Source organism: Neophocaena asiaeorientalis, unplaced genomic scaffold (genome assembly GCF_003031525.2).
Source record: "Neophocaena asiaeorientalis asiaeorientalis breed wild unplaced genomic scaffold, Neophocaena_asiaeorientalis_V1.1 scaffold197, whole genome shotgun sequence".
Taxonomy (NCBI): Eukaryota; Metazoa; Chordata; class Mammalia; order Artiodactyla; family Phocoenidae; genus Neophocaena; species Neophocaena asiaeorientalis.
In genome coordinates, this window is record NW_020174703.1 from 664,738 (window position 1) to 683,621 (window position 18,884).

The 18,884-nt window shown below is 36.6% G+C and overlaps 1 protein-coding gene across 2 annotated transcripts in view; it reads left to right on the forward strand.

Annotated features, from left to right (window-relative positions):
• The window catches only part of NSUN3 (NOP2/Sun RNA methyltransferase 3), a 53,377-nt gene extending 48,967 nt beyond the window's left edge, over positions 1-4,410 (forward strand). The window contains exon 6 of one of the 2 annotated variants that reach the window (XM_024759185.1): positions 2,638-4,410. In XM_024759185.1, coding sequence (XP_024614953.1) covers positions 2,638-2,908 — 271 coding nt within the window. In that variant the 3' untranslated portion in view covers positions 2,909-4,410. The remainder of the gene's footprint in view (positions 1-2,637) is intronic. The other variant, XM_024759186.1, reaches the window with a different exon arrangement.
• Positions 4,411-18,884: the final 14,474 nt, after the last annotated feature.

Genomic DNA, 18,884 nt, shown 5'->3' on the forward strand with positions numbered 1-18,884 from the left:
TACCATAAAACTCCTAGAAGAGAACGTAGGCAAAATGTTCTTTGACATAAATCGTACCGATGTTTTCTTAGGTCAGTCTTCAAAGGCAATAGACATAAAAGCAAAAATAAACAAATGGGATCTAATCAAACTTACAAGCTTTTGCAGAGCAAAGGAAACCATAAACAAAACTAAAAGACAACCTACAGAATGGGAGAAAACATTTGCAAACAATGCGACTGACAAGGGCTTAATGTCCAAAGTATACAAACAGTTCATAGAACTCAACAACAAAAAAACAAACAATCAAAAACTGGGCAGAAGACCTAAATAGACTTTTCTTCAAAGAAGACATACAGATGGCCAACAGGAACATGATAAGTTGCTCAACGTCACTAATTATTAGAGAAATGCAAATCAAAACTGCAACGAGGTAGCACCTCGCATCAGTCAGAATGGCCATCATTAAAAAGTCTACAAATAAGAAATGTTGGAGAGGGTGTGGAGAAAAGGGAACCCTCCTACACTGTTGGTGGGAATGTAAGTTGGTACAACCATTATGGAAAACAGTATGGAGGTTCTTCAAAAATCTATTAAGTAGAGTTGCCATACGATTCAGCAATCCCACTCCTGGGCATATATCCAGAGAAAACTATAATTCAAAAAAATACGTGCACCCCTATGTTCATAGCAGCACTATTCACAGTAGCCAAGACATGGAAACAACCTAAATGTCCATCGATAGATGAATGGATAAAGAAGATGTGGTACATATATATAATGGAATACTACTCAGCCATAAAAAGGAATGAAATAATCCATTTTCAGCAACATGGATGGACCTGGAGATTATCATACTAAGTGAAGTAAGTCAGAAAGAGAAAGACAAATACCATGTGATATCACTTATATGTGGAACATAAAATATAACACAAATGAACTTATCTATGAAACAGAAACAGACTCACAGATATAGAGAACGGACTTGCGGTTGCCAAGGGGGAGGTGAGGTGAGGGAGGGATGGATTGGGAGTTTGGGAGTAGCAGATGCAAACTGTTACGCATAGAATGGATAAACAAGGTCCTACTGTATAGCACAGGAACAACATTTAATATCCTGTGATAAACCATAATGGTAAAGAATATGGAAAAGACTGTATAACTGAATTGCTTTGCTCTACAGCAGAAATTAACACAACATTATAAATCAGCTATACTTCAGTTAAAAAAACCTTCCAACTTTTTACCTAGCTGCCTGACTTGCCATATATGGGAGTCTGAAATCTGTGGTTTCTTATCTATGCTTTGAATTAATATCTTTGTTTTCACTTTTTACTTCTGTCACATTTAGTCTGGCTTTTCCAGGTCCCAAACCCCTCTGTAGTTCTGCAGGTGAAATTATACCCTCTGTGGCTGTAGTGCTGTCTCTACTCTCTTCATTCACTATTCGTCTGTCTGCATATCATCTTTCAGAAATGTGTTGAAATTCACTGTTAGTTAATGGTTCTCTCTATCCTTTTTACTTTATTGTTTTGAGTTAGTACATTTTTTTTATTACACATTATATTTAAGGATGTCTACAGAAAGAGGAGAAAAAAATCGTCATCAGTTTGCTTGTCTTGAGTTAGAATTTTTCAATCCTTTAATGATCGAACATAGAAGACAGAATTTGAACTTGCTTTGTTGATATGGATCTTCATTATAAACCTTAGTTATTGGGAGGTGCTCTAGTTGTTTAAATATAGGTTGAGACGGGGCTGACTGTACTTTTAAATCCAGTAGAGGTTCTGGAACATGATTTCTTAAAAAAAAAAAGTTCTTGATTAGTAATTGCTCTGGGGTTATCACCACAGCAGCAGGACTAAAACTTTTCTAGTTTTCTCTCTCAGTAGATGACCTTGCTTCCCCCTCCACACTTATCATCAAGGCTGTCTATCGTGACCTTTCATTTACCTTAGCATGTCTCGGTTCCCTGTTCATGCTCCCTTCTTGTTTCAGATGAAGAGCTGGAATCCCATCTTTTCTGAAGCTAACTCCTCCATTTGCAGCCTGAAGTCCTGGGACTGTTCTCCTGGATCTGCATCTACAAATATGTTCAAGTCTTCCCCTTGGGGGAAAAAAATCTTCCCATCTTTTCCCTAAAGCTGTACTTTTATCTGGAGAAGCCTTCTAAATTTTTTCTAAGTTCTGCTCTCTTTACATATAGGCATTCTCTGTCTTTAGTCCACTTTTCTTCCTTGTTCTTTTCCTGGGAAATCCTGTTTATTCACATGACTTCATCTATCACTGAGCCCTAACCCCTTTCCTGAAGTTCAGATTCTCCTTCCCACCTACCCATTAGTACCACTCAGTATATTCAAAGACAAACCCATTATTCCATGCTCTGCCTCCATCCTCCTGTCCTTAGAAGAACAAAACAATGAACCAGTCAGACATACTCTCTGTCTTTCCCATGTTGATTGGTCTCATTATCATTTTCCCAGTCATCCAGGGATACATTAGAAAGAAATTGTTGTAAGGCTAGAAAACACCCAAAGTTATTACAGTCAGAGTCAGAGTAGGGTTAATTTCAAGTATGTAAGCTTTCTTGCCCTCAGCCCCCATAGTTCCTTTTTAATGTACATAACCAATCTTTTGCATTTTCCTGATTACATGCAGGTCTGCAATTAAGGCCTTACGTCCTGGAGGGCTACTTGTGTACTCTACATGCACACTTTCCAAGGCAGAAAATCAAGATGTGATCAGTGAAGTTTTAAACTCCTACAGTAACATCATGCCTGTGGACATTAAGGAAATGGCAAGGACTTGCTCCCAAGACTTCACATTTGCTCCCACTGGCCAGGAATGTGGGCTATTGGTGATTCCAGACAAGGGCAAAGCCTGGGGCCCAATGTATGTAGCCAAATTGAAAAAATCATGGACTACTTGAAATTGGTGATGTGCATTTTGTGAACCATTACATCGATAACATATCAATGTATTATTATATTTATTTAACATGTAGGCTCTCTACGTGTTAACATTTAAATAAAATGGAGCCACTTTTCCTGGGTCTGTTGGAATCCTATTTAGTTAATACTTTAGCATCTCAGAACTTTTCAGGTATATTTTTTTCCTAGAAATACATCTACAGTAATGATTTAAGATGGTGCAGATGGTGTTTGTTCTCTATAATAAATCTGTCTTTTACTTGGCATCTTGTAGTTAAATTAATCAGAATATATGGTTTTGTGCATAAAATGTTTAGAAATACCTTCTATCTGTAATGTTGGTGCTTTGAACCTCTAAAAATGCACACCTTCTGACTCTCTTATAATTTTTTTCCTTATCAAATGTATAGATTCTTTGAGTTTTTTCCCCCCTTTTCTATAAGAACTGATTGCTATTCTGAGACTTAACTTCTTAAGCAGTACTATTTCTAGTTCTAGGAAAATAGATTTCTTATTTGCCAAGTTGTTTTTCGTTAAGAACTGTCTTCTGTTTACTGCAAAGGTCAGTGACTCTATTGACACCAGCTTTATTTCTCCATTTTTTTTTTTGTATTCACAAATACAAATTGAAAGGGTAAATTATGTTGAAAGGCCATTAGGACAGCAGATTCACATGCACATGTTTGACTTTCTGCATTCAGCTTGTAGAATAATGGAGTCTATCCAGCAGGCTATAAAGCAAGTACTTGAAACAAAACCAGAATGATTAATAACCGCAATAACTGAACTATATTTGGAGAGTTTTGCTACATAATTGCAGTCATAATGAACACTACAGAATCTGATTATCTAACAGTTGCAATCTGGAGGGGCTTTTTATTTCATTGCGTTATGAAATGTTATCTGAGACTATGATGTCACATATTAATGCACAAAAGGGAGATGCCTAATGAGAGTGGATTATACTATTACCAAAACCCAGTACCATTTACTAAGTGGCTCTCCTTGTTTATCCATATCCTGGGAATATTGTGTACATTTCTGTATATGTACTTAGGGTTTTAGCCTCAGGTTTTGATCATGTGTTTTCTCTAGAAATTGCTTTACTCAGACGCCAAACATATTTTTCCAACTATTAAGAAAAATTATGTAGCATATTTCAAAAGATTCTATCTATTTAGAAATTAGTTTTTTTAAAAAAAACAAAACTCTGACTATAGAAATACAAAATTCTGCTGAAGCTGAATCCTTTTGAATTATTACATTCTGTACATTTAAACTAGAGACTCTTGGCTCATTTACTATTTTTTTTTTTTTTTGCAAGCATATAAAACTGGGCTCCTTTAACTGGGAAGTCCTAGGAAGAGTGTTATTTCTGTACCTTCATTGCATTAACCATTTTGTTTCCTTTATATCTAACCAATATATTTGAAGAAAAGCTGGATCTCTTGGACTCAATCAAATATACTGAGTTAGTACAGAAGATTAATAATAATGGAAAGGACTTTTATTATGTGTGTGTGTATTTTTAGTGTGTGCTTATTGGTTTGTTTTTTCAGTTTGAAATCCTGTCTTCAGATACTATAGGTTTAAAAAGTGCATTTATTCTGTGTAGATTAATCACAAAGTAAATTTTCACAGTGCACTTTGTTGAATGTCATTATTTTCCCAGCATAATGCCATGAAGCCTAATCTGAATACTCAATGTGCTGTTGGATTAGACCTTTCTATGATTACTGAAAAATGCAAACATAGATATACACATAGCTTATTTTATTATTATCAATAACTATAATGAAACATCTGACATTTATTGAGTGTTAAATATTTGATTAAGTTCTTTATATATATGTGTTACCTTTTCTGAACTTTAAAACAACTCCAGGGCTGAGCATCATGACCACATTTTGTGACTGAGAAAACCCAAGTTTAGTGTTGCTCCTAGCTTGCCAAGCTACTCTGGTAAGTAAAGAATGGAACCAAGATTAAAACTGGTTCCAAAGGTCACATCCTTCTCACTACTCTATGCTATCTCACAAGATATAGGTTATAGGAACCCTCAGGATTATCAACTGACTTTACCCTTATTCTCCACTGCTCAGCTTTCCCCTTGTATGCAATTCTGTATTCTCAGGGCATGAATGAGTTAATTAATACTTGGGGAAAAAATCCAATTTTGAAATATTTCAGGCTGTGTTTTAAAGAAGTACCTCTTGTGATTGCAATACCCAGAAATCTCCCATAGAGGTATTCTGTGCCTTCCTTTTCTTTGCAGATGCTGAACTGAAGAAAAGGAATTTGGAGCAGCCTTGCGATGTCAATTGAAAAGCAAGGAGTAATTGATACTACTTTCTGTGGCATTGAGTTACTTTCAAAATAGCTTTATAAAATTTAGGTTGCTTACCAACACATTAACTTCTCTCTGCCATCAGCACACTGAACAGCCCCTAGTCTCAGAAATAGACTATGAATAAAGGTAATGCATTTAAATGGTTTGTACTGAATTTTTAAAGCATCGAACATTATCTGTGGCTTAGAATCAAGGCAACCTACAGTTCTTTATCCTATTGCATATCCATATGGCTTTATACTGAAGATGGCATGTTACCCCCTTAACAGTATTATGAAAAATATTCTTTTATACAAGGATAAAAGGATATTAGGCATAAAATAATAGACACCACAACACTTGCTACATGACTAAAGTAATCACAAATCTAATAGGCCCTTATCCAAGAAGACTTTATGTCTGGAGATAAGTATCAGATGATCTGCGTAGGCTAATGCAACGTATCTGGAGTACAAAGAGAAAACTGGAACCAATAGCAACAATTTTATTAGATGCCAAGAAGTCCTTTGATGCAATTGAATGGGACTACTTGTATTATATGTTAGGTAAATTTTGCTTTGGGGATGAATATAACAACACAATTTTATGTTCAGCCCATTTATATAGTTCAGATCAATGGTTTACAGTCTTCTTTGCCTTGCCTTATTGCTGCATTGGGGAGGGACGTAGGTATGATGCCCATTACTGATGTTACTCTTCAGGCTGACATTGGAGTTATAATATCACCCAGATCCCCTGGGTAACTGAAGGATATTCAGATGAAGCTTCACAAGTTAACTAAATGTCTGCTGATTATCTACTACTTGTGCTGAAAGCCCTAACAGCATCTGTCCTGAAAACATTAAAAGTAATGTCAGAATTTGGAATGGCTTCAGGCTGCTAAGTCAATGGGAGAGAATCAGAAATACTATCTTGACAGTCATTTCTATTAATATTACTTATTATATGACATTTAAAATAAAATGAAAATTTAAAAAGAATTGATTTGGGATTCTCATTAGGGAGTAATTAAACTATAGAATGAAAAAACAAACTTAAAAAATTGACCTGTTAATTCAATGCTAAGATTTTTAAAAAACACGTTTCACTAGATCTAAGGAGGAAGAAAGCCTGCTAGAACATATACCTCTTTAAAATTCAGTTAGCTCAATCAAATATTAACTCCATACCCTTCTGTAACTTTTCACAAATGAAGCAAGTAATTTCTTTGGTCATGTGAGGCCCTATAGTCATTGTTGAAACTGGGTGAAACATATGCTACCTTAGGAAAAGTACTGTTTGCCTAATTTGGAAGCTATTTGACGGCATACGTCATGACTCAGTTAAGCTTGCTATGGCTTATCAAAAGGAATTTGCTGCTGCATATTGCTGTGGAAGAGCCCATTACATACAAATAACTATATAACCTAGCAGAATCAACAGACTAAAAATGTATAGCCTATTGAAAAATAAGAAACAGAACAGTAGCACCCAGTTTCTTCCTAGTTCTTAAAAACAAGTGAGAGTAAAATTGCAGATATTAATAAGAATGGGAAAAGTTAAGAGGAATTAGCAATGGTGACAGGAGAAAAGAGGGACTGGGTCTATTTTAGCTTATAAAAATTACTTATAATTACTAAGTAATAGAGAGGATTGCTCATTTACTCATCCAAACAAGGTGTTAATGACCTTCGAAAAATGGTAGACCTTACCCCCATTCTGGTATTACAGTAATCTCTGGGGTGAGGGACAGAGGAATGAGAGGACCAGAGAACTTGTGCTGACTCATGAATTGATGTTAGTAGGGCAGGATTACTGTGGGTTTGTAGCTCATAGCTGTCAACTCTTAAGAAAAGGGAAGGCTGGTGGCACCTAGCTCTGATGACACTGGAAATTGTTTTGTGTGATATTTTTAGCCATGAAAAGCTAATATAACTAGCTTCATTGATAGCCATCCCTCTTGATCATAAAAAATCTTAAGTGTAAGTCCTAGATTATAACAAATGTATTTAATAAACACAACAGACATACACAAACTACCCATGTTCTTCAAAATGATTACTTTTGTCGTATATTCTCGTACAGAGAGTGTTTGTTAAATCTTGCATTGAAGCTATAGCTATGCCCATAGATGCATTATTTTCAGCTGTTTAGTTAACCTGACTGTATAGAGTTAACTCAGCAGGTTCCTTTTTCATCCCATAGTATTGAGTCGGCTGAAGCAACTTGATATAGTTTCAACGGAGGTGATTTTTGAACCAGGGGAATGGTTCAGGAGAGGTTTAGGTGGGATCTGGAATGTCACTCTGGGCTTGGGTCTAGATTGAGTCAGTCAAGCATGTTTCAAAAGCAAAGGACACTGTGATAGGCCTGAAGGGTTTCGGATATACTCCTAGGAAGCACATTACAGCTCCCAACAAAGTTTACACATTCATCTATCTGGTCACACCCACTACATTCAGTGAGGACTTTAGCATCTAGCTCATATCTTCTCCATTGGAACTCCTGCCACAGGCTGAATTCAACACCTCTGTGGGAAACCCATCAAATATCCCACCTTCCTGATTCCTTTACTACCTCTCCTCCAATGGCTTTTGTCTCTATTTGTCTTCAACTCACACTCCTGGAAATTTCCTAGAATCTGGCATTATCTAATGCCACACTCTCCAGTGGACCTTTCTATATGATGGAGATGTCTTATCTGCCTTGTCCAATATGGACAATGTGGTGGCCATGCATAGCTATTGAGCACTTGAAATGTGGCTAGTGTGACTGAGGAACATAATTTTTAATTTTAATGAATGTAAATGTAAATAGTCACTGTGGCTAGTGACTACCTTATTGGACAACACAGATCTAAAAATTTTCTATTTAGGAAAATTTAATCTCAGTACCTCCTGTTCTTCCAGCTTTCTTATACTCTCATTCTTATTAAAACTGCAGTCCAGTTTCCTTGACACCCTAGTTTCTAAACCCTTTCTGTCCTTTCTCTCCTGGTCTCCTTTCCTTACCCATCCTGGACCCTATGGTTGAAAACTTAAAACTTTGTTCTCACAGTGGTTTAACCTCCTCATGCTTTTGCATTCTACTACATCTGATATTTAAACCTGCAACTCTAGATAAATCCAGTAGTCCATGCTTCTACTAATGTATGGAGATGGCTGATCATTGTTTGGAAAAAAAGAGAATTATATAGGAGTGTAGATTGATGTTATAAATTCACACACCTGTGCAGATTGATTTCACTACAAATGCATGCTCACTTGCCTCTCCTAAGACTTTTACATTGGTTAATAACTTTGACTACTTGGCCAGCTTCCTTTTCCATTCTCATTAGTGACTTTTCCCAACTTCCACTATTCTCTACAACTCTTCTGTATAAACTCTCTGCTTTTTTCTCTCAGAAGATGCTCCTGCCTCTTAGTTCCTTGAGAAAAATTGTGGCCATCAGAGTGAATGTCCTCAATTTTTCCTAGTGCATACTCCCCCTCATTTTATTTAGACACACCACCATTCATCCGGCCTCCCAAGTTAGAAACCTGGGAGTTATGTTCAACTTTTCTCTTTCCTGTCCCTCACTCTCACCTCTAGATAATAACGAAGTTTTACCTTTTTTTATTGTTCTCTCTTAGTATCATTGGCATTGCCTTAGTTAAGGTCACCTGAGCTATTGAATTTTCTTCACAGTTCATCTTCCTACCTGCTGCCTCACACCTCACTACCCATATCCTCTATGGCTACTGAAGCGCTCTTCCTACAACAAAACCTCATGATGTCATTACCCTGTTTAAATTTTTTCAATGACTCCCCATTCCCTTCAGGATGAAATTCAAGCCCTTTTAGTATTTCGTACTAGGTCCTCTTGCTTTGAGATCTGTCAAACAGATACACACACACACAATTACATCCTCTTTAACTTCATAAAAATATGAATAATCCTACTGAGGAAGCCTGTTATCACAGTGTATAAAGTGTCCCAGCTTATTGGTTGGGATACCCTTTAAGTAACCTGCTGCATTTCCCACTCTATAATTAGATAGAGTTCTACTAGAAGACCTGATGTTATTTTTTACAAAATGATCTAGACATTTTAAAATATAGTATTTTTGTTCTTATAGTACTATCTGAAAACTATATAGCTATATTTTGGGCTGCTATACTTAGTTTTTTGGATTTTTACAGTGAATGGAAAGAATAGTCAAACCATTTTCAAAAGCTTTTGCATTGGACTGAAAGATGTAAATTATATAGAGAATCCATGGTACTATGGGCATACTTAGGCATGCATACAGTGTGGGAAAATTTCAAATGAAGTAGGCTCAGTAATGAGGTTGGAATGCCAATGGATAAATCCATAATTGTCTTCTGGAGTATACTTCAAACCTATAAGGGATATCCAAGGGCAGAACAGCAGATGAGAATGTCTTAAAATAGAAAAAAAAATTGTACTTCAGCATATCAAGGACAGTCAAAAAATAGATTATTAAAGAAGCACTTGCAGAACGATAGAAAAATCTTATTCTCTATAAACTTATCAGTTACTCCAGAATTTTTTTGAAAAGTGAAAGTTAATGTTGTTTGGAACTACTTCTGCCTTTAACTTAATCTGTGACAGTAAATAGGTCTCAAACTTTCTAAGCCTTGGTTGCCTAATTTTTAAAGTAAAATAGATTATCTCTAAGGGAAGTGAATATGTTTTGAGCCATTACTATATCACAGACATTGTTCTAAGTATTTGTATAATGATTATTTTATTTAATCCAATATCTTCTTTTTAAAAACATTTCTCTGACCTGTAACTGAGATTGAAGTAAAGGGCTAATACTGGGTACAAAAGTGAAGGGAGAAAATAGAAAGACGGTAGTGAAGAACCAAAATAAGTCTAAGAGGAGCTGATAAATAAAAGAGGAAGATCTGAATAGGCAGTGGAACTGACCAGGGAGAAGCAGGCGGTAGAGTCCAGGTGAAGAGTACAACTGCCCATGTTATTTCACATTCTTTGCAATCATATTCTTTTTGCTAACATGTCTGTTAAGCTGATGTGCTGGAGAGTCTGATTGTTTCTGTTGCTTTTTTTGCAGAAAACCAGTCTTTATTTCCAAGCATGATATTTTTTCACTCTTATGTATCTCAAACTTTGGTAATATAAGTACCCCTTTAAAAAGCAACAAATTCTCTGGGGCCCCACTGTTTATTTAGCTATAAACAAGCAGAACTATGTGTAAAATTCTGTGTACTTACACTTTCATACAATTTTAAAATCCACAAAACCCTATAAAAATTTTAAAAGTTGAAAAATAAAGTTGAAATAAGTAGTATTCATTTAACGTTTCAGATGATGCTGCTCTGTTGAAACTACATTGCCACTTGAAATCTGGCCATGGTACCTATTATTACAGTATAGGGCTTTGGAGTTCAATGGCTTGGCTATCTCACATCCCATAATTTCTCCATTTTTCCACCAATTTTCTCTATTTGGACTTCAGAAAAACCTTAATTTTTGTGGTGTTCTATGATGCCATTTTGTCTCCAACTTTCCATGAATACAGAATTTGTTTATTAAGAACATTTTGGGGGTTTTTAGGTTATTTTTTCACAAATATTTAAATAGTATTGCTTAGTTTTCACTTAATGATAACAGAAACACCTTAAGTACTAGAGTATTATTGTGATCATCCAGATGATGCAGGGTATGCCTATATGTGTTTTTTAAAATTTAGAATAGCTTCAAATGAAATACAAAATCACCCAAATTCTCATAGGTGCTCAGTTAACTGAGAATCATGGGCTTTGGTCTGAGAAACACTTCTCTAGTCTTTATTAACATACTTGAGTGGGAAAGTATGGAGCTTCCAATGACAAATATGGCTCAGAGAGTTTGCCAGGAGAAGGAAAAGCACATGGAAATCATAATTTAAATAAAAGGATAGAACGTCTTTGGTACACAGCCCTTCCCTACAAATATTTCTTTGCAGACCAGGGACTTTTTTTTTTTTTTTTTTTTTTTTTTTTTTTTTTTTTTTTTTTTTGATTACGGAAAGGGTGGTCATGTAATTTATCATCCAACCAGGACATGTTTGAGAGTGGAAGGGTAAGCTATTAATAATTACACGAGGACAACTGATATAACTAGGACTATCACGGACATACCAGTCACATGGTCACCCTAACTGTGCTGGGGCAGGGTGAGGGTGGGCACTCATGCATTTGAATAGATCAGATCTCATGCTTCATGAAAAATACTTCTTGGACCTTCTGTACCCTTTCCTTCAGTCCCCACTCTGCAGAACTGACATGCTCCACCATCTGAGCACAAATAAAAACCTCTTTAGTTACAAAATAACTTCGTCCACTTTCTTGCCTGAAATCTAAAGCATGAGGATCTCCTTTTAATCAACAACTCAGGGTACACTCCAAACACTATCTAGTGACTTCAATATGATATTTTTTATGGAACTTTGACAAGATCCCAGCTGAGATAGCTAACAGTCAAGATGAGTCTAAGCTAAGGCAGTGGCTTTCAAATTTTGTAAAAAAATGTGAATCTCATTTATAAGATGACACACATATATAAACCCGTAGACATACAAAATTTTTTATTACACACTATTTATCTTTAAACTTGATGTGTGCCACCCCCCCACACGTATAATTTTTTTAAAAAATTGGTTGTGATTTAGTTGATTTCATGACCCACTAATGGTTTGTGATCTACAGTTTGAAAACAATGCTAACTAGCCATTCCCTTCTTTGTCAGGTAAATGGGTACATAGCTGTACTATGTAAATTCATTTCCACATGCCTTCACAGAACTTCAGTTTACTATTCTGTTCTTGGTTTAAGTAAGAGTTAATTTTAGAACATTTAAATAAATCTCATATAAGACATTGTGTATTGTGTCATTCAAAGTCCTCCCCATGTAAGGCCCTAATTATGAATTTCTCTTAGATTTTAGTGAATATTTTCAGATTAGGAAGCCTATGTAAATCGAGTTATTTCCCATTTTGCCTTGGGTATGGAGAAACATATTTAAATTCTATGTTCAATTGCAGCAAATATCTCTGTTTATCTCCCTTCACCTAGCCCATTCTCTACGTGGCTTTTATTCTCCCTTTATCCTCCTCTATAAATAAAATGGTCATGTGGTAGAAGATGTACTGGTTAAGAGTATATGTACCAGAGTCAAACTACAGAGTTTGTGATGTTAGGCAAATTAAACCTCTTTGTGTCTTAGTTTCCTCATCAGTAAAATAATAATAATAATAACAATAATATTATCTGTAGTTACAGGTTTTTGTGTGAGCTAAATAAAATAATACTTTTAAGTACTTAGAGCAATGCTTAACCTACACTAAGAGGACAATAAGTGAAATTTTAGAAGAAAATACACAATTAATTAGTTAAGGATTCCCTTATTTCTCAATCTTAGGGAACCAGGAAACTCCCATAAATATAGTCTCATCTGAAGTGAGTATATAAATGTGTTTCTGCATCTTATTCCATAAGATTACTCCTTTGTGATATTATGCATGAGTTTGTTTTCTCACTAGTATGCAAGAAACTTGAGGGTCAGGGGCTGTCTTATCAATCTTTGAATTCCCCCAGCACTTCGTTCAATGCTTTTCTACAGTAGGTGTTTCATAAATGTTTAATGAAATAAATTAAACAGGACTTTTCAATGTCAATAAAGTAAGAAAGTTCTCAGTAGAAAGGGGTAAAAATCAAGAGTTTGATGAAAGCACAGAGAGTTTGACATTTAGAACATTAGATGAGACAGTGAGGCCAAAGTAGAATGCCCAACTTTCCTATCAGTGGTGGTTAAGAACATGGGCTTTGTTAGTAAATCTTGATATAAAATCCTGTTTCAGTCACTTCCTACCTAACTTGGGCAAGTTACGTAACCTCTTTAAACTTCAGATCCCTCAGCTCTATAATAGGATAATTGAAATATCGTGAATTTAAAGTACTTAGCAAGTGTCTGATATATAAAACGCAGATGCATCAGGTTTTCTTTTGCTGTATCATGAATTACCACAAATTTAACAGCTGAAAAGAATACAATTTATTATCTCACAGTTTTCATGAATCAAGAGTCCAGCACATTTTAATTGGGCCCTCTGTTTATGGTTTCAAAGGCTAAAATTAAGGTATAAGCCAGGTATGCCCTCATCTAGAGATTTGACTAAGGACAGATGTGTTTCCAAGCTCTCAGGTTGTTGACGATAAATATAATTTCATATTTCTCAATCTTAGGGAACCAGGAAACTCCCATAAATATTGTCTTATCTGAAGTGAGTATATAAATGTGTTTCTGTATCTTATTCCATAAGATTGCTCCTCAGCAACGAGAAGGCACTGGCATGTCCTTTTTCACGGCTCCCTCTGTAGACCCTCTCACTCTGTGAATCTTCATTTCTTCCTTTAGGAAAGTCTCCAGTCTCTTTAACTGTTCACTTTATTAGGTCAGGCCCACCTAGGGTCATCTCCCTTTTGATGAACTCAAAGTGAACTGATCAATAATGATCAATAATAGTCCAGTCATGAGGGTGATATTCCATTATATTCAGAGGCCTGGCTTACACTTACAAGAAGGGCATTATACAAGGGTTTGGGTCACTGGGTGGGATTCTTAGGGGCCATCTTAGAAATTCTGCCTAACACAAGAGATAATTTCAGATCCCCTCTGAACAAGCATTTAAGTTTTGGGAAACAAGTGACTAAAGAGAGAGAATCACATTTCATTCTACATTCAGTGAGTGTGTGTACAGTAGTGAGTATAACATGAGAGACTTGTGGCTGATGTGCCCTCACTTTGTGCCTTTGTAATTGTGAGCATCTTCCCACACTGAGTATGATTCTACTACTTATGTATACATATTGATCATATAACATGACCCTTAACTCTTTTATCAGGAGCTAAATTGAAGAAAAAGTAATTTTTTTCTGAGATTAGAGGAAAATCTGGCTGTGTTAAATTTGTTGACAGCCAGTGTTCTCCAATACCGTGAGCTCTCCATATCTGTGGGTTCCACATATAGGGATTCAACAAACCATGGATCGAAAATATTCCCCCCAGAAAATTTTAGACAGTTCCAAAAATCAAAACTTGAATTTGCTACACTGACAACTATTTACATAGCATTTACATTGTATTAGGTATTATAAGTAATCTAGAGATGATTCAAAGTGTACGGGAACATGTGTGTACGTTATATGCAAATAGTACACCACTTTCTTAAATTTTAATTTATTAATTTATTATTTTATTTTTGGCTGTGTTGGGTCTTCATTGCTGCGTGAGGGCTTTCTCTAGTTGTGGTGAGCAGGGACTACTCTTCGTTGTGGTGCGCGGGCTTCTCGTTGCGGTGGCTTCTCGTTGCGGAAAACGGGCTCTAGGCGAGTGGGCTTCAGTAGTTTTGCGGTGGTACGCGGGCTTAGTTTCTCCAGCTGTGCCATTTTTTAATAAGGGACTTGAGCATCCATGGATTTTGGTATCTGTGGTAGTGGGAAGGGTCCTGGAATCAATCCCTCACAGGTACTGAGGGACAAATATATAGCACTTTCCTAAGAGATTTTCTAAGATAATTTCAATTGTGTGCTGTACTGTTCTTACTGTTAATATCATCAGAGACACCTTGAGATAACCAATGAGAGAAAAGTGATTGAAAGGGTATAGAATTAGGAAGATATTGTTTCTCTTTCTTATCCCTCCTGTACCAAGTGATTTAAACAGAAAATTTGTTATAAATTTCACTTGTATGCGTTATATTCAGTGTGAATGGAGTACAAAGAAATATGAAATTATATTTATCATCAATAAATTTTCAATCTAGCTGCAAAGGTAAGACATAAATATGAAGAGTTCAGTCACAGTAGAAGGCAGTGTATAATTATAAGCAAAATAAATAGTGAGTGTTAAACGATGGAGGCATAATTATAAGCTGGGGATGTCAAGGATGGCTAGGGGAAGTAGGGGACCACAACTAAACATACAGAGATGGGCAGGATGTCACCAGATGGAGAGAATGGAGGAGGACATTCTAGGAGGGTGGCATAGCATGAACAGAAAGGCAGATGCATACACAAACAAATGTATTCATGGAATGGAAGTCTGGCTGGATTCCAGAGTTCAACAGAGTGTATTGGAAGAGATAAAGTTGAAAAGGTAGGTATTATTTGAAACCTGAAATATGAATCCAAGGAGTTTGGACTTAAGAGGCAATGGCAATCCATTCAACATTTTTCAGAAGAGGAATGCTGCACAGAGTAAGTATTGAATAAGTATGGGTAGAAAAAAATGAATGAATACATTAAATATATTTTAAGGAGAGTAATAGTTTGAGGAAGGTTTAATTGGAGGAAAAATAATATTGGTCTAGTCTGTAAAATACTAAGGATCTGAGACATGGCCTATCCAGTTATAGGACTGGGGTTAGATTATATCATAACAATGGGACTTCAAAGGGAGGGATAGATAGAATGGAAGAATTAATAGGATTTCAAGACTAATTAGATATGGGGGAAGAAAGAGAGAGGGGAATTTTAAATGACTCTAGATTTCCAGCCTGGATATTTTAAAAATGATGATAGCACTTTACAGTTTTCCTATATGTAAAATGAGGCAAATAAAAGTATATACCTCAAATACTCTTATTTCTATTATTATTGTTAGGTGCATAAATGCCTAACACAGTGCTTGAATGATTGTTGGTTTTCAATAAATAGTTGGTATTTAAATATTGTTATTAATATTCTTTAATTCACAACCCCCGTATTCAAAAAACTCTGAAAAAAACCATATTTTTCATAATTTGTTCAGTAACCTGACCTGAAGTCTTTTAGTATCAAACTGTACTTGAACTGACTGAGAAAGTATTTGTATCTTTATTTACTGTGTAAATAACCATATATTTTGCTCCCTAAGTATTCATATATTTATGGTGAGAAAAGATACTTGGTTCAACCTTATGATGTAGCTTTGCCTGTTTCCCTGACTCAACTCCTCAGCATATCTGTGAATATGACAGTAGCCTTCATATTGTTATCTAGCTCAATCAAAGGAACAAATGTGGCTACTGACTGAGATACTCCTGAGAGCATTAAAAAATATATGGTATATGTAACATATTACTCTTCTAATAACTGAAAATATCTTATTTCAAATACATCCAGCTCAAGGATTTGGGGTATAGGATAGTGAATCTGTACTACTGTTGATAGAAACAGAGAAATAGAGAAAGCTACTTTGAGGGGACAAAGAATTGATTTTAGGTATGTTGGGTTTAAGGTGGTTTTTTTCTCATCTAAGTGAAACTGTTTTCCAGGAAATTGGAGATATCTGATTGGAATTTCAGCCAAATAAGTGAGAGCCATATATAGGTGAAATTTTAAGCCATAAGAAGGATGGGATCTCCTAGAAAGACTTTGGAGAGGATGGGAAAAAGCAGTGAAGTGATTTGACATTTGGGATATGCACACAATGCACATGATGAAAAGCCCCAGCCGAGCTATCACAGTGCAGATGCTCAGTCAGGGTTGAAGGCATCAGTAGGAATAGTTTGAGATGGAAGAGAAGCAGGATAGTTCCAGAGTTGCCAAGGAAAGAACTAATTTTAAGAAAGAGCAATTGATCACCAGAGTCACAGGCTACAGAGAGGTCAGAGAAAAGAACAGAACAACAAACATTGGATTTGGTAATTTTGTAAGTTCAAAGATGATGACTGTAAACTGAGCTGCCAGCAGAGGAGAGAACAGAAACCTCGAGGATTTAAGAGTGGAATGGCAGTGGCCTCTCTGGATTTTATTACTTCTTGATTATACTCATTCCTAGTTGATCTAGGAACACGTGATCCAAATAATTATAGAACTTCATAGCTAAATCTGATCATATACTCTATCCCTCCTGCTTTGCAGGATGCCGATATGCTGAAAGTGGTTAGATTCTGATAATGGTGAGTTAGTGGCAGAGTTAAGACTAGAGCATGAGTACTGAGACTTCCAGTTTAGTTCTGTTTCTGCTGTGCCTTAGGTGTCTAAGCATGATCAAGCAGTACCTAAGGGTGCTGTTCAATGACACCTTTAGATATTCCTGTAAGCCCCTTAGTACAGAAGCAAGATACTCCTCCACCAACCGGCTCAAATATAAAAAAGCAATATCTCCTACATATATGTTCATATATATATGGTGGCTTTTATTATAAAGTATTTTTCTTTACACTAATTTGCCTCACACAATTGGTATTTTATGAGAAATTGAAAATCTTACACATTAATATATTATAACTTCCAGTGAACCCAATGAACTGTTTCTTTGTATCAATATCCATTACAGAAGATCAGTCACTGTGCTTAAACTTTCACTAGTTTCATTTTTCTTAGCCTTAATGTCTATAACTTGCAGAATTCCAGCGCTCAAGAGGAACACCACAGGATAGTAAGCTCCTCAGAGACAGGGACTTTATCTTTTATTTCTGACACACTAGAACAATGTCGGAACAGAGTTTTGTTACTGACACGCCCTAGTCGGTCCCCAACAAGGGTCCTTCTGCACAATGTTACTTGCGCCAAAAGGAGACGGAGCTGGGTTCAGAAGCAAAGGAACGCTTTATTCTCTGATGAGAGAATGGAGAGGTGGAAGCTCCCGCTCTAGAGCTGGCGCAGCACACGCTCTCCTGATAGGGCGTGGGCGGGGCTGCTTTATAGGGATCTTGGGGTCAGGGGCGGGGCACGGAGTTCTCGCCTGGCGGACACAGCTGTGCTGCTTCGGCTCCAGATCGCAGTGCCGGGTGCTGCGTCTGCGCACGACCCGCCGCCGCCATCTTGAATTGAGCATAGCGGTGAACCTTCTGCGCACGGTCTGAGCTGAGGTGTTGGCGCGGCCCTTTCGCCAGAGGAACGCTGGTCTGAAGGGCCAGGCGTGAGGCCTCTGCGGCGGCATTCTATGAGCGAGTGAAACAAGATGAAGCACAAAGGAAAAAAAGGTTAGATTTATTTCATTACCCAGATTTTATTTTTATTTCCCGGAAACTGTTCAGTGGGCTTGGCCCGTGACAGCATGTATTCGGTAAATGCTTGTTGAATGAACAAATGAACAGGGGAGTAAATGAGTAAAGGAATGAATAGATGCAGTGTTCAGTAAACCTTATCCGGGAACACAGGTGAGAAAAGATATTTGCATTTGGCTTAACCTCCTGACCTAGCTTGTGCCGGTTTTTCTGACTCAACTCCGATAGAAATAGACCTCAGCATATTTCTAAATCCAGTGGTAGCCCTCAGTCAAAGGAATAAATTTGAATTCTCCCTCAGAACTATCCTTAACAGATTTTACTCCTTTGGTTGTCAGTAACCGCGAATAAAGATCTGGGACTTGGGAAGGAGGTCATGGGAGTGTTGGTGGAATGCATTGATCGTGGCCTCTGTTATAAAGTTCTTTGCTACTCTGTTATATATTTCTTTGTCTCCTTTTGAGCTTTTTCATTTCTTCTGAAATGCAGTCTACAGGGCAGAAGGATATACCAGAAAGTCCAGTCTTATTTGCAAAGTCTCTGTCGAAAATGGCTTACCAATACTGACAACTTTTCCAAATGTAGTGCATAAATATACCTTATTTCAAGAAATGCGCGAAGTACTAATCATATATTTCACAC